This window comes from Daucus carota, chromosome 5, assembly GCF_001625215.2.
Source record: "Daucus carota subsp. sativus chromosome 5, DH1 v3.0, whole genome shotgun sequence".
In the NCBI taxonomy this organism is placed as follows: domain Eukaryota; kingdom Viridiplantae; phylum Streptophyta; class Magnoliopsida; order Apiales; family Apiaceae; genus Daucus; species Daucus carota.
The window spans coordinates 10,899,970-10,924,341 of NC_030385.2; the positions used below are offsets into that span (position 1 = coordinate 10,899,970).

General features: G+C 34.3%; 1 protein-coding gene across 4 annotated transcripts in view; it reads left to right on the forward strand.

Moving 5' to 3' along the window:
- The window catches only part of LOC108223135 (serine/threonine-protein kinase EDR1), a 29,814-nt gene extending 5,675 nt beyond the window's left edge, over positions 1-24,139 (forward strand). Inside the window, exons 3-17 of one of the 4 annotated variants that reach the window (XM_064092785.1) lie at positions 685-888; positions 8,042-8,233; positions 8,530-8,789; positions 8,928-9,044; positions 9,216-9,305; positions 12,883-12,978; positions 14,613-14,705; positions 16,842-16,980; positions 18,864-19,149; positions 20,852-20,975; positions 21,097-21,116; positions 21,388-21,544; positions 23,216-23,504; positions 23,598-23,670; positions 23,757-24,139. In XM_064092785.1, the coding sequence (XP_063948855.1) occupies positions 685-888; positions 8,042-8,233; positions 8,530-8,789; positions 8,928-9,044; positions 9,216-9,305; positions 12,883-12,978; positions 14,613-14,705; positions 16,842-16,980; positions 18,864-19,149; positions 20,852-20,975; positions 21,097-21,116; positions 21,388-21,544; positions 23,216-23,504; positions 23,598-23,670; positions 23,757-23,839 (2,223 nt within the window). In that variant the 3' untranslated portion in view covers positions 23,840-24,139. Of the gene's footprint in view, positions 1-684; positions 889-7,343; positions 7,554-8,041; positions 8,234-8,529; positions 8,790-8,927; positions 9,045-9,215; positions 9,306-12,882; positions 12,979-14,612; positions 14,706-16,841; positions 16,981-18,863; positions 19,150-20,851; positions 20,976-21,096; positions 21,117-21,387; positions 21,545-21,636; positions 21,764-23,215; positions 23,505-23,597; positions 23,671-23,756 lie in introns of those variants that run through there. The other 3 variants (XM_064092786.1, XM_064092788.1, XM_064092787.1) reach the window with 3 other exon arrangements.
- The last annotated feature ends 233 nt before the right edge of the window (positions 24,140-24,372 follow it).

Here is a 24,372-nt window from a genome sequence, read left to right on the forward strand (position 1 = left end):
TGGTTGATGATATGATGTTGAGAAATGGTGTTGTGGATTACAAGCTGCAAAATAACTATTGGATTTTACTATGCCTGGTAAAAGCACACATGCAGACTTAGGTTGAACAATTGTAGATTTAGGTTGCGTCTGGCTTTAGTAATCTGATTTTTGATTATTTGAAAGCGGATGAATGATCGCGTGCATGAAATTTCACTTCCTGGTCTTAAATTTTAATCTACTTCATTATGAGTTGCAGACAATCTGTTTCCTTTTACTTGATATACCTAATGCATAGCTACGTCTTTATTGTAACACATATTTGTCCAATTCACCTGTTTCTTATTCTTATGATGGTAAGTTCCAAGCCTTTCATTGCATCCGTAAACTCCTCTCATAATAAACCAATGTAATTGCAGAAATACTTGTTAGTCTTTGTATGAAGGATTTTGTCAGACAGCTAACGTTTTTTGTAGGACCATTTTGTGCAACGCGCCAAAGCAGTGATTTTATGTAAGTTTCAATTTTCAAAACAAAGCATACTTCAAAAGCAAAAAGCAAAAACTCACGCATAGAATGGAATCCATGAAGACAGAATTGCCCTAAAGAAGAAAGAAAACCCTATTTGCATATGTATCTTGAGTTGTTTAGTGATTAGTGTGCTGCATACTTGAATCTCAATTAATGACATATTATTTTGTACAGGAGAAGAAGCTCAAAGATCGTTTTGATTATGTTCCTACTTTAGATGAGCTCTCTGCTTTAGAGCTGGACGGCTTAAGAGCTGATATTATTCTTGTAGATTCAGAGAAAGATAAGAAGCTTTCTATGCTAAAGCAATTAATTGTGACATTGGCTAAAGGTTTAAGCTCAAATCCAGCTGCGATGATAAAAAAGATTGCAGGAATAGTGAGTATTCTTTTGTGAACTTCTGTATCTGAACTTTCTATTACCTTCATCTTCGATCGTTTGAAGTTTTGCTTTTACACAAATTTCTCAATATTTCGAAACTTTTTCTGTGATGACTAGTTTGATACTTATATCTTGGGAATTCCTAGACCAACAGCTTTGTACACCTCTTCTTGTATATTGCTTTTGCTAGTAAAACAGATCTGTTGATAGGTGTAGAAATTGTAGGTAAAGTTTTCTTCCTTGAAATAATTAAACCCTAAATACCATTAAGTGGTATTTAAGTATTACTTTAGCTATCAGGAGTTGAAGTCAGGTTAATATATTGTTGTATCTTTACAAAGCTATCAGGACTTGAAGTCAGGTTAATATATTGCTGTATCTTTACAAAGCCTTGCTCTAGTAGTCAAAATGTAGTGTGGTGATTTTCTCTATTCAAGAACATAGGAAGTTTCACAATGGTACTATTGATGAGATTTGAGAACTCAGTTCTTGGTTTTAATTGTCAAACGAGCATAATTGCTCTGTCTACTACCCTGTTTGATGATAATTTTCAAATCTCAGACCTTATTAAGATAATTGATATAGGGTATCTTACATCAGGAACAGCACTTATTATGCATTACTACTTGCTAGTTGGAATAGTACTTATTCACATATTTACAAAGTTTGCAGTCCAATTAGTTAGATCTGTTATTAGTTGAAATTTTCTAGTTTGCACTCATTTGTTTGTTCCGGTTATAACTGAGAAAACTTAGAAAATATTTTAGATTGATGGTTGTTTTACATAGTCTTCAGTATTATAGAACTCCGTTTATTTGAGCTGATCTGTTTATGTGTTGTATCAAGTTGAATTGTTGGTTGTTTGTTCTTCTGTTGAATCTGTTGTGAAGTCTGAATTGATTGGTAAATTGTTGAAGACTTAGTGTAATTAGAACTCTGAGTTGGTAGCATCAGGGGCGTAGCTACAGCCACCCCTTGAGGGGTCACTTGAACCCATAAAATTTTTAATTTTATATATATAATTATTATTATAATAAATTTTGAACCCATATTAAAAGTTGGTTTGACCCCGGTTCTCACTGGGAACAAAAAAAAGCAGCAAAGTAATAAAACCCAGTTGCAAATCTTAGCCTTTACCTTTCACCTAACACTTTATAATATTCACCCTAGTCCCCTCTAAAGCACTAAGTCACTAACCCATTTTATTAAAATATAACTCTCTCTTTCTATTTTATACTCACAGTCGCTCCAAGCCTCCACCTCCGTTACTTTACTCATTTACTCTTGTTGGTTACTGTCGCTTATGTGTTATTCCCTTTGTCCCATCAGGTTATTCAAAAAAAGAAAAAAAAATAAAAATACGTTGTGCTTTACAAGAGGCTCAAAATGCATGCAATAAGTGTTCGTAAACAATCTGGCGGGACGGAGGGAGTATAATATTTTGACCTCAGTTTATGAATTTTCTGGCTACGCCCCTGGGTAGCATTATGATATTTATGACTGTTATACCTTGGAGTAAATAGTGAGAAAATGAACTATCACGGCAATTTAGATCTCCGGAAACATCGTCATTGAACTTTATGGTTGATACAACAAGATCTACAGTCACATGGTTGGAATTGATATGAAGGTTAGTAGAATGCAAGATAAAAATTGAGATGTCAGTGAGTGGAATGAATAGGGTTTGTACCTAAAGAGAATGAAGCATCAGGAGATGGTGATTATAAGGAGTTTTATATGTAGGGTACTCCAGAGAAAGGAATGTCTTGAGATCTTATTTATGCCGCAGACATAAGGCAAAGGTTAAGCATAAGGAGGTGATTTTGAATGATGGAATAGGTAAAGTAAGATTTAGTAGTGACAATCGCAATTTGAAGCACTTAAAACTGAATTTTCATGTTCTCAAAGAGAGTGAGGATTGTGTGGAATGGTTAAGGATAGTGATGAGTACTTTTGAATATGTAAGGTCCAAAATAACAAGAATAATGAGAAGGCTGTCATTGCAGCAATTCTCATGTGGAATGGTGTAAGTCGTTATGGTGCGCAAAGAGAGGTTTACCTGGGAGCAATTCTCTGATGCTTTCTTGGCCAAATTGTAGAGAGTTCGAAAGAGAATTAATCTTTAATAGGTTTATAAAAATATGACAAGAAAGTTCAATAGAGCATCATCTCGATGAATTTGCGAAGTGTAAGCATCGATTACCAAAAAAGATTCCAAGTTTAACCAGTGACACTTCTCAGAAAAATTTATTTGGTGGCCTGCCGGGTGAGATTAAAGGAATGATCAGATTATTGGAGCCTGTTTCACCAGAACAAGCATTAAAAGTAGCCAGGTACTATGAGGATCCTCTCTCCATATCACTTAAGAGCTCCGTCAGTTTCGGTATTAACTACATGACAATTTCAACTTCTCAATTGAGCTCTAAAGGTTCATGTGGAATTTTGATCCCAGGCAATAATGCTACTAATTCCAAGCCCAGGCCTGTGACCTTTCCTCAGAGAGAAGAAACAGAAACAAAGGTCTTTTTGTGTGATGGAAAATTTTATTTTGATGAACAATTTCCTAACGGCCAGGAATTTAATGAACCACAAAGTTTCCTAATGGTAGATGAAGTAGAAAATGTGGGAACCATCCACGTATAATGAAAATTCTGTGTGTGGAATTTCAAAAATTATTGCAAATGCTACTACCTTGTTTCAAACTATAGTTACACAAGACGGGCTAAGGAAATGGATACTCGAAAAATTACTTATAGTGTATCTGGTACGATGGAACACGTGGGTTTGATGGGACGCTTGGGTATGATGGATTTTTTTCATTAGTTTTATACATATTTTAAAATATGATACATTTCAATTTATAAATGCATAATATGTGTTATAAAAATCATTGTGTATTATTACCGGTTTAGTATGATTAATTGTGATTTTTAATGTTATGGAAATTAAATGATACAATTAATTGGACTTTTGTGTTTAAAACATTAGGACTTGTATAAACACACTAGTATTGGACTATTAAAGGTTTGCGCTTGTACATATTGGATCCTAAAATTAGAGTGGACTGTGCTAAGCCAGAATTTATTAGCCGTCACGTATGTTGTGTTTGGTTGTGGAGAATGTAATGGAGTGAAATGGAATGAATAAAAATAAAAGAAAACATTATAGGTAGAAGGGAAGTTTTGAAAAAAGATGCACAAGTGCAAAATTGTTATAATTAGATTTGAGAAGCAATTGGCATCGGAGGGAATGGAGCATTCTTTCCCGAGTTGGGGAGTGACCTCTAGTTTATGGTGTAAGGATTGAAATTGGGGAAAGAATGAAACTTTTGAACAATTGTCCATAATATAGTTCAGATGTGATATATAGATATATAGATTTATACATCTCTTCTCCCTCTTCTTCTCTTCTCTTCTTCCTTTCATCTTCTTCCTCCAATCAGTTTGCTATGTCATTAGAGTCATACTACATCAAAGTTAATTTCAAAATCATTCATATCTGTCGGTTCCGCGGTTCGTCACCATGAATGAACCTAGACGTTGTCCCCAGCAATTTGAGACACGTTTGTTTTTTGATAGGGATCGGGGATGAATGATTTAGATTATAGAACGGGACTTTGTCCCGTATATTTTGTTACTATGCTTCAAACTACAACGATGAGACAACATTCATATAGAAAATTAGAACCGAGAAGAAACTTCTATAATAATAAAGCTATAGTTATACTGATGTTACGACTGACGTAATATTCATGGAGGTTGTTCTTGCGATAATACCATGCTGTCAAGTGTTATGGTAATTATTTAATTATTGTCTTCATTTCAATTCATCTGGCGATGTGGGCAGCAAACTCTCTTCTCCAGTAAGCTTCATATTTGTTCTTCTCCTCTCCTTTCTCTCTCTTCTTTCTTCGGTTTTTCCTTTTTATTTGCATCGACTGCTTGTATGTATGTAGACACCATCGTGTGTGTATATACTGTACGTTGCTGGTGGTATACAAATTGTTTTTAACATTTTTTTAATTTTTTTGAATCTTTTATTTTTAAGAATTACTAATTTTATATAAAAACTTTTGACAAATAATTTTTATCCAGTTTTATTTTATTAAAACGTTCTAATATTTTTTTCTAGTTTTATTTTATTAAAAATGTTTTAATAATTCTTTTTATTCAATATTAATTACTGTTTTTTTATCTTTTATTTTTAAAATTTACATTTTAGTTTTATTTTACCTAAGCACTTTTATTTATTTTTTCTATCTAGTTTTATATTATTAAAAACGCTTTGATAATACTCTTCCATTTAATATGAATTAATTTCTATTCACATTTATAATTTACTTTTTCCATCTTTTCAAAAAAAATAAAATTACATTTTAGTTTTATTTTACATAAAAATTTTGATATCTATTTATTCTATATAGTTTTATTTTATTATAAACGTTTTAATAATAATTTTATTCATTTTTAATAATTTTTTAACCATTTTTTTCCAGTTTCTATAAACGATTTGGGGGGGGGGGGGTGCTTGCTCTTTTGTTTTTCAGTTGGCAAAATACAGGATTGAAGCCTGTATGAATCTAAATTTTACAAAAAAAATAAGAGACAGTAGGTTTTCTCTGTTTTCTTTTCCCTCCTCAGTGCTTTGTTTTTCCAACTAATGTAGAGTTACCATGTTCTGTTTCTACTTTGTATCTCAGACAACCTTGCAATCTTATACACTTGATCCTGATTTATGATTTATGCTCTGCACTCCACACCATGAGGCATCATCATTCTAATCTCCTCCCGCATAATTGTAATTTCTTTATACATGTTTTATATAGAAAACTGAATGGAAAATGAAGATGAACAAATAAGGAGAGAATTGGCTAAGGATCCAAAAAGAAAAGCAAAGTCGAATGATCCCGGTTGGAAGTTTGTAGATTTCCCGTATCTGGATACTAATAGAGATATGGTTAACTGTGCTTTGTGGAAATACTAATCATGGTGGAATTAACAAATTTAAGCAGAAGTTGATGAGTGGATGTGGGGGTATCGTTAAATGTTCAAAAACAACAAAGGAGATTGTGAAGGAAATACATGATTAGGTGCAGAGCAAGAAGAAACCTGAATTTGTGCTGCAAGACGAGGATATAAAGATGTTGAAGAAGTACCATCCACAACAGCCTCTAATACACTTGGTAGTTTAAAATCAAATGCAAAAAGCAAAGGCAAGGGTGCTGCCTCTCCATTTCACTGCAAAAATCCACTAGCTAGTAGCACCGCGGTAGCTTCAATGATCATGAGGACACCGGAACAAGTAATTGAAGAAAGGTATATGAATGGTCCAAGTCAAACAGCTTTGGAAAGCAAGTTAAGAACAAAAGAAGAGAAATAAAGGGTTTTTAAGCATATTGATGATTTCTTCTACAAGAATGGTAGTCCTTTAAATCCCGCAAATTCTAGGAGCTACGAGATAATGGTGGAGTCCATTGGCCAATATGGACCGGGTTTAAAGCCTTCAACATTTCATGATTTAAGGCTACCCCAACTTAGAAAAGCAAAAGAAGAAACATAAAATTGAGCGAAAGAATGAGAGAGCTTGGAAAAAATATGGTTGCACACTTATGACTGATGGATGGATGAATAGACGAGAAAGGCATCTTGTCAACTTCCTTGCTAATAGTCTGGAAGAGACATTTTTCTTGCATTCTTTTGATGGTTTGGATGAATCACATGATGCAGAAATGTTGGCTAGGTTGATTGAAGCAATGATCATTGATGGCGGGATTTCAAATGTTGTTCAAGTGGTGACAGATAACAGGGCAAATTAAAAGCTAGCTGGTGCACACTTGGAAGAATGGTACCCTACTTTGTTTTGGACTCCATGTGCTGCTCATTGCCTTGATTTAATGTTAGAAGATGTCAGCAAGATTCCAAGCATTAAAAAAGTAATCAAGCAAGCAAGAAAATGTACTACCTTTATTTATAGACAATAGACATGGGTGTGTCCTTCATGCAATGAGGGAGCAGACTAATGGGATGAATTTAGTGAGAACTGGAGCTACAAGATTTGCCACTGCTTTTCTTATATTGTAGTGCTTGCACAAGCTTAGGCCAGCCTTGCGCAAATTGTTTGGCTCTGAACATTGGCTTGTGTCAAAGCTAGCAAAAACAAAAAATGGGAAGAGGGTTTATGAGATTGTATTCTTAATAGTGTTTTGGAACGGTTTAGAGGATTGGTTGAATACATCACAACCATTTCTTCAAGTTTTGCGAATTGCAGAGATGATGATGAAAGGCTTGTTCTCGCAGAGGTTGCAGCTGCTAGGGATTATGCAAGCATCCAACTTACAGAGGCATTTGTTGGTCCAAAACCGCAACTTCAGAACAAAGTATTGATAATTATTAAAGATCGTTGGAGTACATAAATGGGGAAACCATTGTATGGGGCAGCCTTGTTTCCTAATCCCTAGAAGTACTTTGACTTGGTTGAAAATAATCCTTCATGTGCCTCCTGGATAAGAGAAGACTTTAATGATGTACTTGAGAAGATGGTTAGGGATCGGACTAGAAGGAACCTTATAAGTAATTTTGCGGATGACAACAAAACACAAGAGGATTTGTAGAGAGATGGCAATTGAGCACGGAAAGGAAAAAAGTCGTAGCAAGTTTACTGGTGTTAGTCCTACTTCTGTATTAGTTATTTATGTATTATTTGTATTAATTTTGGTTTTATATTTTTATAATATCTCTTTATTGATCTAAAAACAATATAAGTTTAAAAACAATATAAGTTTAAAGTGTCCGGATGAGGTACAACGGTATGGTTAAACTTGAAACACTGTCTAATTGTTTTATGTTCTAGATTTGTTTGGTATTATTAATGAGCTGAAATAGCATTGCATTAAATTAGAAGAGAGGTAAGAAATTGAAAAATGAAATTGGTTCTTGAATGCTTGAGCTTGATTTCCTTGCATTCGTGAATAACGAGAAACAAGTGGCTTAGTTATAAATCTCCTTATGTCTGTCAATTTGAAAATTGGCAACTGTTTTACCGCTGACATTATGATCTACTCTCTCGTATACTTTTGTTATAATTATCTATTCAAATGTATGGAATTTTTCTTTTGGTTCTGTTCTAATAGAAAGCATGATATGTCTAATAGGTATCTGATGTTCATAAAAGACCAAATGTTGACTCAAGTGTGGCAAAAGCTGCGTTTGAGGAAACCTCTCATGTCTCTGCTAATCGAGGTGTGCAGATGTTGGGACAAATAAAAAATGGTTCGTGCCGTCCTCGGGCAATCTTATTTAAAGTTCTTGCGGATGCTGTAGGACTTGAAAGTAGGCTAATGGTGGTAAGTAAAATCTTTGCTGTAGATTGTTTATGTTGTTGGGAAACTGATATATCCACAAAGAATATTTAGCAGTTCTTTATGGTTCTATCTCACCGTGTAAGTGATAATCAGTTATACAATGTATGTGTGGGCCTTAGGAATTGTACAGTTTCCTTTAGTTTGTTCTTATACCATATAATAATTTTATTTACATCTTACAGTTTTGCAGGCAGTTTTATGTACTGATGAATTGGCTATTAGTGATAGGTTTTATTTACATCTAGACTTTTTTTCTGTCTTAATAAATTCCTAAACAGGGCTTTCCTAATGAAGGAGCGTCTGAGTGTGTGGACTCGTATAAGCACATGTCTGTAATCGTTGTCCTTAACTCCGTAGAACTATTGGTAGACCTTATGCGTTTTCCTGGCCAATTGATACCTCGATCTCCCAAGGCAATTTTTATGACTCATGTGTCTGCAGCTGGAGAAAGTGATTCTGCTGAAAATGATTCCTGTGACTCGCCACTAGAACCAAATAGTCCATTATACGGGAGTTCGGACAGACTTGATCACGAGAGGTTAGTAGCAACTTATAGTGTCTTCTGAAATCAATAAACAGAAGTTATCCAATTCTTGGGAGTTGGGATATAACATATACTGGTTGTCCTAACTGTGACTTCCTGCTAACTTTATGTCATCTTTCATATATTATGCAGTACTGATAAAGATGACAGCCCACAATACCAACGGAGTCTGGAAGCATCTCTAAATGCTCCAGGGCCTTCTTTGAGGAGTATGATGTTGCGTTCTACCTCTATTGACAGAAACTTGAGGTGTTGTAGTGCTCACATATACAATTTCTACTGTTCACCTGGACACTGAGTGGAATTCCAAACACCGCCTACTATTTTGGATTTTTTAGTTCTCTCTTCGAAAGATTCGGAACTTATTAGAGCATTATTATGATGATACGTCTCTTATCGGATGATCTTTAAACTTTTCAGTTCATCACATAGTGAATCCAATATTGCAAACACATTTTGGCGGAGAAGCCGGAAAAAGGTCATTGCCGAAACAAGGACTGCAAGTTCAAGGTTTTTCCTAATGCTCAAGCAACATAGATTGTTATTCCTTTCATTTAAACTGCACTCAAGAATGATACTGTTGTGTGAATTTTGGAAATGGATCTTGGGCAAGCATTCATCTTGAACCAAATATGTTAATGTTTGTATTATGTGTTAGATTATTGATATATGCGGTTTATGTTGGGCTCATATACTACCTGAAGGTTCAAAAGTGATCAATTGGGAATTTAATGTTGACATGTTAAGTGTTAGGTACAGTTCTGATTCTAGGAAAGCAAATTAGGTTGAGAAGAATACGAAGGACATGCAGAATGCATTGGAAAACAGAACAAAGAATTGTTTATAAATGTTATGATTTTATTTACCATCATATGCCGTATTTTTGCCTCGTATTTTTTCTTTTAAGTAGTAAGAATTTATACTATCTGCAAGGCTACACCTCTCCTCATGTTAATAGTACCAAGGCATGTGTTAACATTTAAATAAGGATACATCATAATAATCGAGATTAAACTCGTCTTCATTAAAATTATGATCCAATTTTTATGAGCGAAGAACTCGAAGATAAAAACATATTCGAACTATGACTTTTTTTGATTTTGAACTTTCTAACTTATGTGAGAATATGTTTAGGAACATATATATTGATGGCTAGATAATGATAATTTGGACAGCATTGAGATAGATCAGCAATGGCAGAGGCATAAGTTAGAGATAATTAGCAAGATGTAGATGTAAGAAAGGCGTATTGCAGGGGAAGATACCCAGAGACTGGTTATCTAACTCTGTCAAGATACTTGGCTATTATTAGTTATGACTTGGTCAATCACAAACTATATGCATTTTTAGAAGTAAAATAGACCATGTACTGGAGGCATACTAGTTAAGAATCTTGACATCATTTCATGCTTCCTTGCATACTTCGATGGGTTAATGCTCATCAAAAATCAAGATTTAATAAATATTAAAAAAACTGATTAGATAATGTCATAATGATCAGTTTTTAATATTTTATTAGCTACATAATCTTAGAGTATATAAAATTTTATCTAATTGTTTGAATCCGACGAGTATCCTATACTATGCAAATTAATAGCTTGACTCATACTTGGTATATTTCTCTAAATCTTTTGTTCCTCATGTTGTGCCAAAATGAGTGAATGAGTCCAATTAGAAAATATGAGATGACCTAAACACAATGATGTTCAGTGGTGTCTGATTTGATTAGATCTTATTTCCGTGTTTGAACCTTTTCATTCATACCCTTCACCTAAAAAAAGAGTTTAGGAGTCAAGTTAACTTTGTTTATATTATAGCTCCAAGGCAGTATTCATTTAGGAATTAGGAGTTTTTTCAAAGCATTGTGAGGCTGCTGACTTTATATTCTTTGATGTGTTGTGTTGTGGAGTTGAGATATATACACAGGATGGAAGATGGGAAATTTGGTAATCTTCAATTCTTGTGTTTTAAATTTTTTAAAACGAAAAGAGAAAGTTAGATTTGCTCAGATGCTCGCATAAATGTTGCTATCAACTTCTAGTGGAAGCTAAAAGAAGAAACATGACTTCATTAAAATTGCATAATATTGTGAATAGCTTCGTCGTCTATGGTACCCGGACTCTTCATTTTGCCTTGAGTACCCGTGTCGGCTACTTGAAATTTGGACATTTATTTTATGCTAAAAATATGTAAAAATTTTGACGAGTCCATCACTTGGACATGTACCCATGTCAGACACTTTCAGCCGCTTCCGGGCTACAAAGCTCCTTGTTTCATTATTAAAACTTATTCCCCTTAATATTCCTCACTGATCACTTTTATAAAAAAGTTATCATTATATCTCATGGTGGTGTTTATGATTCGTTGGCTAGTATGAAGTATCATGTCATATAGTGGAGTTATGGTATTGGCTTCTTGCTTATAGCATTGATCAAGGTTCTCATGGCAAGTGGAATATTCGTCAGCTTGATGCAGTGATGCCAGTATTTAGAAAGCTACCTGGAAACTACCATTCAAAACCGGCCCAGTAGTTGCCCATTTACCACCTTAAATTACTTTGATAAGTGGAAAAGTTCCAGAGAAACTATTATAAAAAGACTAGCACAAAGTTCATTGGTATTTGCCTTGTTTACAACCCAGTGTTGGTCTCTACTGAAAGTTCGTTTATGTGATAAAGAATGGAAAATATCTATTGGTTGTGTTTACCTTCAAATTGCTGTATTCTTCAGTGTCAAGGTTGATCTATTTTGTTTGTACTTCATGGAGGATAAAGAATGATGAAGGATTCAAACTAAACTTCATTTCAATAATCTTGATTGTATGTAAAAATGAGAATGTTTATTGATTTATATTTTTTTGTTAGTACGATGCAAGTCAATTCAGACAATTGCATTTTCTTATAATCATACAATTCATGAGTAGCCTAGAATATGTGCATACAGAACGCTTTTCCACTCAACATTCTTAATCTGGTTCCTGTTCTAGTTTGTCTGGCTTTCATTTTTATAAAAGTACTATAATTTTTATTTTATCAGTTGTAATTTTAGACCTCCATGAGGAGTGATGCAATAGTTCAAGGACATGTATTGCTATTTTGCAGTCTGCTTTTTGGCAATTTTACTTGTGCATCTCTTATTTTATTTCACAAGGCATATTATTGTGTGTAAATCTGTGTGCATTCATGTATCTAACCTTGTTTTTGTGTGTGTATATTACACCTCCATATGAGCAATGGTACTGTTTGAGGACATTGTCACACTATTATACAGTTTACTTGTTTGCAACTCAATTAAGTCTCTTATTTTTTTGAACAGGGCTTGTATATATGTATATGCATTGTTATCAAGTCGACGACTAGTCGACAAGTCGTTTTATAGAAAAAGTCAAGCAACGACTTATTTAGTCTGGCGACTTGTGAGTTTTACCCGACCCGGTACCTGGTTTGATCAGAAACTTCAGAAGTAGGGTTTTTCAAGCAAAATCTTATGCGATTTTGTTCGAAAAGAAAGAAAAGGCTTTGGGCGGTTACATCAAGTCCATTAATAGACTTGTCATCGCTGTGTAGGTCCTGATTACATGCTCCGGCAACGTAATCTTTGTATCATTTTCAGCATATCAGTATATCCCTAATCTTTGTATCATTTCAAGTTTTCAACTTCACATTATTATTTCCATCCGGTCACTACTTTCTGGCTTCACTTTACATGTGAACTAACAATCTGTTATATCCTGTACATCTCACTGTTGCTTATTATCTTTTACTTTTGATTCAAACTATAAATTGATGTGTGTTCAACTATATTTTATTTATTATATCTAGTAAAATTATGTATATGAATGACTTGTCGACTTTTTACGACTAGTCGGGCGACTTGTCGACTAGTCGATTCCAAGGTATCTGGGCGCCGAGGCTCGACTTGGCGCCGTGATAACCTTGTGTATATATATATATCTGTATTTTACCTTGTGTTTGTGTTATAAATTTTAAATGAAAAATTAAGATAAATTCTGTTCTGTGGATGAATCGAGACACAATGTTGAATTTGTTAATTATATCCTTATGTTACTTGTACTCTTACTTTTGTAGCCCGGAGCATCCTCTATTTCGTGCACGCGGACGCTCTATGCTTAGTGGTGACCGCAAATCATTTAGAGACTATTCTGATGACATTGCTACATCCAGGTGCTTTTTGCAAAAACTTACCTTCTTTCTTCCCGTTGCCTAAATTTTCATTCCAAGTATGTGAGTAGCCCATATTTATTTGAAGTTATTTGAATGGTCCTAATCACTATCACTGCCTTAATAGTTCTGGCCTGTTTAAATATCGGTTCTGCTGTATTGATAATTGATGTGTGCAGCTTCTAACTTTTACTTAGTTGTGTTTGTATTGATTATATGCATCAACATTCCATTCTTTCTTCCTGTAATTTAATAAGGAATATTATCCTTGATCCAACTGCGACAAAACAAATTAGGTTTCCTATTGTGTTCCTGTATTGTAATTTTGATATCTGTAAATCTGTGATATCTGATAAGTAGCAGATAACTTTATAAGCCTGGTTAGAGGCTGATAATAGGTGATATGATAGACTGATTTTAAGGGATAGTGTAGGCAGATTTTCAGGCTGATATGAAGGGATTTGATAACTGATTTGTAGCTCTTATTAACTCTGCTGTCCCTATAGATACAGTCATACAGGAGCCTGTTGGTTTGGAAAATTCATTCATAATTAAACCATTTTTTTAAAATATATTTGTCAATATATACTTGAAGATATAGACATCAAAGCAACAGTAATTAGAAAACCTGCAGGATAAGATAATTTTACCTGACATAAGTACGCCTAACATTGCAATTCTAAAATCAACTATTTATTTTTCTTAGCACTACCAGGCTTTGAATTCTTCTTACTAGTTTCCTTTGTTGCCTTTTCAGCTGTCTCCTGTCACAGGACACAGTGATGGATGAGATTTTTTTCGTCGACCAAATTACAAAAGCACCAAACGGAAAGTATAAAAGAAGAGATAGTATCAAAGTGTGTATGACATTAAGAGCATTAATTGAAAGTGAAAGCAATGCCTACATAAAACAAAACTCTGTTTGCTAAATTGCATCAATTCTAAAAAACCCATCATAATAGATGAAAGCAAAAGCGTATGAATGTTCATACCAGATCTTTCAAGAAGAAAAAAAAAAGTAAGGTAATACAGGTATTGTTTTCGAACATGACTAGAAGCATCTAGGTTGAGCGGGAATTTCCACTTCCAAGGAAGTTATACTTTCCCGAATTTTGTTAACCAAACAATCTGACTGATGTGTACTTCCCTGTAAGTTAAGTTCCTGTGTATTAACATGTCAACCTAACAGCCACTATGTTTCACTTTAATGTCTAAATATTTAAAAGGGGTCTGACTTCGTTGGTTCTTTCTTCTCAGATTTGGTTCTGCCCATTTTATTAAGAATCAGCAGTTCTCTCTTTGGTTGGACAATATCATTAGCAATTTATAGTAATTTGATTGGGACTTTAAACTGATATCAATAGTTGGGCACTAGGGAGAGTCCTCGAAATTCCACTATCCTCAGCTGGAGGAGCTAGTGTCCCTGCGAGTTTGTTTTATATATTAATATTAAGCTTTATGTTTCTAAAGTTGTAAGTGTGTGTATATATTGCTCTTCTTTTTGTCATCACAAGTTATTCTTCAGGCATTTTTGTGCTGCTTGTGACTGTTATATAATTTCCTTAGGTTCTAAAACTTTTTAAGTATGTCCCTAAAAGCAGTAAGATTTAAGATGTTAAATACTAGTTTTTAAATAGCTGCAGGTCGGAAGGAGCTTCAACGTCAGAAACCCGTAGACTAAGAAGAAGAAGCATTAGTATTACACCTGAGATCGGCGATGACATCGTAAGGTTGGTTTTCTCTATATATTCCCTTATTGTTATCAAATTTATGCAACGTTCTAAAAGCATCCTGTATTTGATGATTTGTTATGTCTGAGTTTTTCTTTCATCATATGAAAGATGATCCTTTTTTTTGTTGAAGAGATATTAAAGCTGCTTGTATACAAATATTTGATCCTTGCTAATTTTTATGTTGGATGGTACTTGAACTTCTGTAATTCTTGTATATATAATTATATAAAAGAATTAATAGCTTTTAAAGCTATGAACTAAACTTAATAATTGACACTTTCATATCTACTAGTAAGCTGTGACTTTGTTGCTATATTTTGTGGCTTATTATGGCGAATCACCCAATATTCTTCTAAAGTTTTATATTTCTTTGATGAAAACGTTATGTAGAAACCATGTAAGGGTTATTACCGTGGCAAAAAAAATAAATTCTGGAGGTCAATGCTAGTAAAAACCATATGCGGATTAATTTGATATGGAAATTAATTTTATTTTTTTTGAGGGAGGGGGGGGGGGGGGGGGGGGGGGGGGGGGGGGGGGGGTTACCATGGACTGCAAGAAAATTTACTTTTTCTTAAAAATAATAATCTCTTTTTCAAATACAATTATGGCATGCCATATGGACCAGGTTCGTGAATGATTACTTTATTATTCTCTTTAAACATAAAGGTGCAATTTCACTATATCATTGTTTAACAAAAATGATCCATTTACACGTCTTCCCTAATGCCATAAAGTTAAGAGAGTTCGTTTTTTAAAATATGGAGTTAGTCTTGATTTAGAACCCTCCTACACCCATAATTTTACAATCTAATTTGTACACCTTTATCAGTGGGTCTGAAGGTGATTCACACTTTTCCCTTGATGTATATTGAGTGAGGGGGAGTGGTATTTCTTGGGAGTATACAATTGTTGCTGGCACTGTGGTCATTTCATGCTACATTCAGTTATGCAGGAAAACTAGTTAAATATGGTTTTACCTCTCCTTGAGTAGGCTGAACATAAAGTGATTACTGTATTTGGTAACAATGTCCAGTAAAGTAAGATCTGCATTTCCAAATTTGAAGTGGCTGAACTTGCAATTTGTAGGCCTTATAGTCTGGTTGTAATAATGAAAAATAAACTTCCAAGTACTGTATATATTATATATTTAGCTATGATTAATAGTGACTGTAGAAGTCTCTGTAGCTTTGTTTTCTGAAAAAGTATTTTTCCTTGGAATTTATTGAATTAATGCTGTTTGTAGTTCATCACTTGCAAATTGCTTGCACTGCATCATCATGTAACTCATAGTAACATTTACAAGGAAAATGTCGGTCCTTGTTAAGATATGGCATATAAGAATTCTTCCACTTTGTTCTGTTTCTCTACTTTCAATCTCTTCATATATAATGTAGAAAAAAAAAACATTGAACAGTGTAAGGTGTCTTTTCTTACCATTCTGCGATTTTTATTTCAGTGCACTTCAGTTATCTATTTCCCCATATATATATATTGATGGTCCTATGACTATTCTATACTTGCTGGACTTTTAAAGATAACTTTTTAACATTAACGTTGAATGTAATTTTTTTTGTTTTAGACCAATAATCTGGCCTCTCTTTTGGGAATAGGCTATTAATTATATGTCTATTTCCAATTCAAAGTGTAATATATTGTTATTTATGCATGATATTATTGTTGTCTTTTATTGTTCCCATCTGGTTCTGCAATTAACATCAAAGCATCCACCTTACATGTTACACTGTGAAGGTCCAATTGCTGCTTGAAACTCGGTTCGGTCCTAGTCATATTATTGTTGACTGGTTGTTCTTGATAGAAAGCAACAACTTAAAATAGATTATTATCTGTTGTGCTGAAACTAGAAATTTGCTTGAACTTTTTGGAAGGTGAAAGCATTAAAATCTTATGCGACAAATTGGAAATCTATCTAAAAGACCCTAGTCCCTAGGGGAAAATATCTGAGAAAAAATAGTATGAACATTTTAGACTTATTTATTAATGTTTCTTGCAAGTCATACGTATGTGATTAGATTGATGAATACTACCTGTCATAGTATTGGAGGACGGGCCTGGTTCTCATAATTACTCATGCAAAGGGTGATTCTTATATGTAATCAAATGGGTTTGTAGGGCTGTAAGAGCAATGAATGAAACGCTGAAACAGGACCGCCTCTTGAGACAACAAGGGGTTAATAGACAACAAGGGGTTAATAGGACATATCCCGACTTGTTGGATGGCACAAATAGTGGCGAAGATCTTCAAGGGAGTGTAAGTGCATTTTTGTCTTTTGTTCTAGCATACATGAACAGTCCAATAATAAAGTTTACATTCTGTTTGTTGCTCTGATTGAAATTGTGTTTTTTACATTGTGGATATGTTACTTTGACAGATATGTTTTTTTCCCCGTGTGGATTCTTCTACCATATAATGCTTCTCTTCTTTTTGGTTACAACGCAGTTGTAGCTGTATTACCTTCCCTAAAGTACATTTCTGTTGAAGAAAAAACTTAGTGATAACAGTAAAAAAGTGTATTTCTGTGTTTTCTCTTTGTTTACAATGAATGCAGTTGAAGTTGTCATACCTTTCCTGAATTTAATTTTTTGAGAGTAAATTCCAGAGCATTGTCTAAAAGTGGTCAGATTTTTAACAAAATAGTGGCTGATTGGCCATTCTTTTCTTCCGCTTTTTAAAAAAGTGGCACCCGTCAACTCCCGTTAACCATATGCCGTTAAGTATTAAAAATAAGAGAGTAAATTTCAAGATATTGGCCAAAGTTTTCTGATTTTCACAAAATATTGGCAAAAGTTTTCTGATTTTCTCAAAAATATTGTCTAAAGTTTTCTGATTTTAACAAAATATTAACTGATTATCATTCAACATTTTGTGAAATTTTGAAAACTTTAGCCACCATCCTGGAATTTACTCTTTCATTTTTAATACTTAATAGCTTATCGTTAATGGTAGTTGACGGCCACCACTGAGGAAAGACTGGGAAATTTTTCCTAATTTTGAAATATAAGCCTACATTTTGTGAAAATCTGAAAACTTTAGCCACCAACCTCAAATTTACTCTTTTAGTAACGACGGTAAAAAGAGGAGGGTGTTAAGTATAACTTAAGAAGTAATATTCAGAGTAGGTGGTACGAGTAGGGTGCCTTACAATTGCCTGAGGCTCACCAGCAGGAGTCGATGTTCGATATTACTTGGAGAAAAATAGTGGCCATAACACCGTAAGGTTTTGGGAGAGTTGGTTAGTTAATATATTAGATTTTGAAGAATTCCTGCTCTAACTGTATGTTCTAATTATTCTTGTGCATTTTTCATCTTTTTTTAGATAAAAAATTTATGAAATTACGTTTGTACTTTCACTATTTTACCCCTGTTAATATATCTCTCGTATACAAGTTTGTGACGGCGACACATCCCCAAGAAGGGAAATATTTGAAACCCTCCTGACTAAACATTGTAGGACATGTTGATATTTATCTAAGCCTAAGCCAGATACCAAGGGCACATGATATTTTTGGGGCCTGTGGCAGACTTCTGGATACCCACACTAGTGGTTACGTGTCCCGACGGGACTGGTGATGCAGGACAAGTTTCAGAGAGACAATTATATCATAACAAAATGATAATAATATTAGGGTAAATGAACCACATAACACCCACTATCCCAAGGGTTTCATAACTGCAGAAGGGAAAGTAAGTTGGTCAAGTATAACCTATCATAATATTACAACCACAGAAAATCATTTAAGAAATTTGATAAGGGAACTAGATCCTACATATTATCTTGATATGCCATCTTAGTTTTTTTAATACCTCATAAATTACAAGGAATATAGTAAAATTACTATATGATTCTTGTGTTAATTCAACTAAATAGAAATATTATTCTTTTTAATCATATCAATTGCTTATTAGTAACTTATATGTATCAAGTATTTCAAATAGCTTCTCATATTAATCTATTTTAAAAACAAAAATTAAATTTAGATACCATGTTCTTTCAAATACACTGATAATTTTTCTGGGTCTGCCATTAATTTAGGATAGTTTGTTGACTCCTATTTTCCAATGGTGACACTTTAGCACCCTGTTTTGTGGAGATTTCTTGGTGTTCCTTATTAATATTCAATGCATTACTTTAGGTATCTGAATTTCACCTTTCTAGTCGCAATGAATCATCTGCCGGGACTTCGAATCTGTATGGTTTTCCCAAGGAGCATTTCAGTTCACAGAAGGCGATATCGCTACCTTCATCTCCTCATGAATATAGAAGCCAGGCTTTGGGAAAAACTGGGCCCGACGAGGAAATGATCTCTACATGGAATAAAATTCTGGAATCACCTATGTTCCAGAATAAGCCTCTCTTACCTTTTCATGAATGGAATATCGACTTTTCAGAAATTACCGTTGGAACACGGGTTGGAATTGGTGAGTATTCTTATATAACCCCATTTCCCCACATCCAGTTTTTGTTAGATATATAATTTACCCGCATGTTATAGTTTTAGCTTGTCCATATTCGATTAAGTGTGTATGTTGCTTTACAACCATATGAACGAAAGATGAGTAAAATCAGATATTGTATTTCTATATTCACGTGAAATGACTTCGGAAGTATATGTACTTCTCAGTTTGACCATGTTTACTGTCTAAAATCTCGACACCAGTTTACTGCTATATTTTCTGCATAAACAGATGTACAAGTTGCATCTTCAGTTAACTTAACCAACAGAGTTCCTTGTACTGAATAGTTAAAGACTTTCCGATGTCACATGAAATGTTTAAGACAACTCAGCTTTTTCGTGGAAATTGGGACAACTCACACATGATGTCCTGATAGATTTTAATCATTATTCATTCACTGTTTAAAGATGTCGTTGAAGTTTGTCTTCTTTAAAAAGGCATTTGTTCGGTTCTTTATTATTTTTTTTATAGAAGTATGCAATTGTAATTACCATGGTTCTGCTTTTGTTGTACATTTTGCATTGGCACCTGTTATGTATCATATACTACAGGAATCTAAGCATGCCTTTGAATATTCTTAGCAAACATTGTTTCATGCAAGCTTGTGGACATTTTGTGTACTAGCACAAACTCAATTATGCTCACTAACCACTGGGTTGTTATTATTATTATTATTATTACTACTATTAATATTATATATATATATATATATATATATAGAGAGAGAGAGAGAGAGAGAGAGAGATATCAATATGTTTGCCCAGTATGATAGTATGATTCTTGTGAAAACCTGAACACAGAAGAAAATAAGTGATTTAGATATTATGGAATTCGTGAGCCAGCCTAGCTCTAGGCACTGAAGGACAAGGGTATATTCTGAAGGGCCATTCAAGTTTAATATGCTGCAGGGCCATTCAGGTTTAATGTACCTTTCAGACACACTTGGGCAACTTCCTGCCGGAGGTTCAAAGCAGAAAGAATAGATTCATGTACGGTTCATATCCGTAGTCATCTTCTATAAATTCTAAAAAGAAAACTTTTAAACAGCATTCCCATTTCTCTAGTCATTCTCCTGCTGACATAGCTGGTAACTACCAACTCTCCGGCCAAAGTGTCACAACCTAATTAATCGTGTAACCAATTAGACCTACTTCAGATAAATGGTTGTAAGCCTGCCCTATTGAGTTGTGAGTAAGCTTATAATCCAAATTAGATTGCAAAGTAATATAATGGTTGGATGAAGGAATTGGTCCACATCATGAATGGCAAGGATAATATACATAAATTTATGTACATTTTACCCTTACGTGGTCCACCAAAGGTAGACTTATTGTGTTGTCTTTCTCATCCTTAAAATTCGACAACTTGTGATGAGGTCTTCTCATTCTCGAATTTCCCCCCGTTTCTTGGTACACAACTAGAGGAACACAAATATTAGTTCTGTGTCGATTGGTAAGGGACACTAGTTTTTTTATGTAGTTGCCTAGTTGGTGTTGAGCTGAGTTAAAAAATGTAGAGCCGAGTGCAGATTCGGGATTATGAAGTGTATATGAACTCATCTGCATCCGTGTGTGTTGCAAACTACATTTGTGGTTTTTGAGGTAAATACATTTAGAGATTCTTTCAGTCTTATGTATGTCTGAATTTCTTAATGTTTATTTAATAGGATTTTTCGGAGAGGTATTCCGTGGTGTATGGAATGGAACAGATGTTGCAATTAAAGTGTTTTTAGAACAAGATCTCACTGCTGAAAACATGGAAGATTTTTGTAATGAAATAACCATCCTGAGGTATGTTACCCTGGATCAATGTCACATTAGTAGGTTCTTCTAACTATTAGAGAACCCTGCTTTTCATGATCTGTTTCTAATTGCACTATTTTTCTTGTGGATTGTTTTTCTCTTTTGCCAGCCGACTTCGACATCCTAATGGTACTTATTCTCCTCTCACCCATCCCCCCCCCCCCCCCCCCCCCCCCCCCCTCCCGAAAAATAGTAATAATAATAAAAAATTAAAATTGTATTGTACCTTTGTTTATTTAGATGTCCATTCAATAGACCTTTGTAAGCCCAGTCCATCCTCTTATTCCAACATAGATTGAGCCAATATGTAATTGAAATTATATGCTGGAACTGGAATTTGGTTACTAGGTACAGCATATTAATAGTTATTCTTGTCTAACTATGCTACAATTTATTTTAGTTATATTATTTCTCGGAGCATGCACGAAGCCTCCACACTTATCAATGGTTACTGAATACATGGAAATGGGATCATTATATTACTTGATACATTTAAGTGGTCAGAAGAAGAAGCTCAGCTGGAGGAGAAGGCTTAAGATGTTGCGTGATATATGCAGGTTAGCACAGATAGTATGCATTTAGCATTAGATCAACTAATTCCTTGTTTTTGGTCTGTTTTACTTTGGAATTGATTTTAAAACAATAACAGTTGCGTCTTTCAAAAGACTATGTTGTTGTCGAGAATCAAGGAGGGTCCATTTGTTGGCAAATGTGTTCCGAGTGCTAGAAGATGGTTAGAGTTTGATTCTCACCTTCTCCTCCCCCTAATTGACATGGTATAGAATACCAAAAAGAAGTGTATACCATTATCTCGTGCTCAGTTCCTAGCAAGACAATTGTGATGAATTTAAAGAAACTTCAAATGCTTTTGTGATGGACACAAAGAAACTAATTTAAGATAAGGTCTTAAGCTCGCCATGTTGGTGTAACTGAAAGCTTGAAATAATAATATTTTACTTTTTTCAATTTTAAACTCATACCGTCTGGTGAATTCCTTGTGTGTATAAAGTATTAAAACTGAAATTGAACACAGCTTTGTTATATCTGAAAAGTTGTTCTTTCTTTGACCGAGTACAAATATTATTCTTTTTAGATCTGTTATAATAAACTATCTGTATCCCTTGGGAACTTCTAGTCCCGTCAATAGCAGTGACTAATATTTATTTAATATCTTCTGCGGTTAGAATCTTATATTAGTGTGTAACTGCCCAACTAATCGGTTTTCGACAAAATTGGGCGAAAATCAGAAAAACTGTCCGAGTACACGAAGAAGATGAATAAAAAAATTAAATGTTTGTTTGTTACTTAAAAATATTAATTTGTATGAGTAAAAGTTCTGCTGTAATCAATAATTAGTATTATATACATAATTAAATACATCCAATTTCTGCACTGATATATCCTTCTGAGTACTTCCTAATTAATCCTGGTGACTGTTGTGCGCCAAGCTTTGCTAGTGGAACTGGTGTCTGCTTTTAGAACACCAACTTATATTGGGTTTTGTAGATTGCCTTTTTAAAATTGTTGACGTTTCTTAAGAAATTTGGTACAACATTGTTGGTCGAAATCCATTGTATCTAACCGCTTAGTTTAAAGCATCTCCTCTCTGAGGGACCCCATAGCTAAAACCTAAAATATTTAGGTGGCACATGTTTTAGAGAACGTGTAACAAATGCAGCACTCCAACTCACGATCCCCCTTAGCAAAAAGTTAGCCAATCACATTTTGTTTGCAGCACTCCAACTCACGATCCCCCTTAGCAAAAAGTTAGCCAATCACATTTTGTTGGCTATATTTGTTGAACCAACATTCCACTTTGGTATAATTATCCTTTTAATTTTTTGCTAAACACCATTGGAGTATATACCATTCCCCCTGGCTTAAATTTTAGATGATCACTATTTTACATCATTTTAGCCAACTATTACTCTTAGTTGGCATTTTTGTCCCAAAGCTTTCTGCAATGTCCTTTACAGCATTGCGGAATTCCATGTAGCACATTATGTAGCCACGCCGTAGTCTGAAAGGGAAAATTGAGTAATTATGATTCATTTACCTGTGGTGCTGTAAATTTTATCATCTGCTGACATCTTTTTCTCCCACGGATCATATTAATTGTTTTATATACAAGAATTAGAAAATTATGTTGGAAAAACATCATAATGTGCTGTATTAGGAAAGGTATAGTAACAAGGAACTGATTATTAAATTTTTTTTTTGCAATCAAGGGGGCTGATGTGTATACACCGGATGAAGATAGTTCATCGTGATATAAAAAGTGCAAATTGCCTTGTGAATAAACATTGGACAGTCAAGATCTGTGATTTTGGGCTTTCAAGAATGATGATAGACGAACACATAAATGACTCCTCATCAGCAGGGACTCCCGAGTGGATGGCTCCAGAACTTTTCCGAAATGAACCCTTCAATGAGAAGTGTGATATTTTTAGCCTTGGGGTAATAATGTGGGAGTTGTCCACACTAAGTAGGCCATGGCATGGTACACCTCCAGAGAAGGTAAGTTTTATACATCTTCGGTACATTTTGATGTGATTTAAATCTGTGCTTCCTTTACAGAAAGAATCATCTTGACTTTGTTCATCTAAATAGGTTGTTTATACTGTTACACATGAGGGCTCAAGACTAGAGATCCCTGAAGGTCCACTTGGGGGGCTAATTGCAGGTCTCCCGCATCAGATTCTAATGTCTGAGTTTTATGAATACTGTGGTTTTATCTCTTACAAGTTAATTCTTATTTGATTGACACAGATTGTTGGGCAGAACCGAACGAAAGACCAAGCTGTGAGGATATTCTCACCCGTTTGCTGGACTGTGAGTACTCCCTCAGCTAATTGCTGTCCAGACTGTTGTATAGAAAACAACATAGTAGAGGTGTTATTATATATTACCGGCTCAAATTCTAGTAATACTTTTTGTTTAAATTAGCAGTCCTATAAAAAAAAATTACTACCAGTTTCCATTTCGAGCAGAATCAGTTCATACCTATTACCTTGAATGTAAAGTTGACTCATGTTTAATTACCGGATGGATTACTTTTGCACTCTTTGCTGTACACACATTGTTAAAATGTTGAGCAAGTTGAATACTGGTAGCATTGTCCGAGGTCAAGTACCGCTATTGTTTCGTTTTTCCTTTTGTTTAGTTTGTTTCTCAGTATTTCGATATCAGTTTCTTCACTAGCATTTTTTTTTTTTAATCTTACTCATGAATTTATTGTCTGTTGGGCCACAAGAATTTCATAGAACCAGCTCTCACCCCTCATAATTTGCTGCTGCATGAATTTAGCACCGATATTTGTACTCAAAATCTCTCGTACTGCTACATGAATTTATCCCTGATATCTCCACTCTGAAAAGTTTTTTTT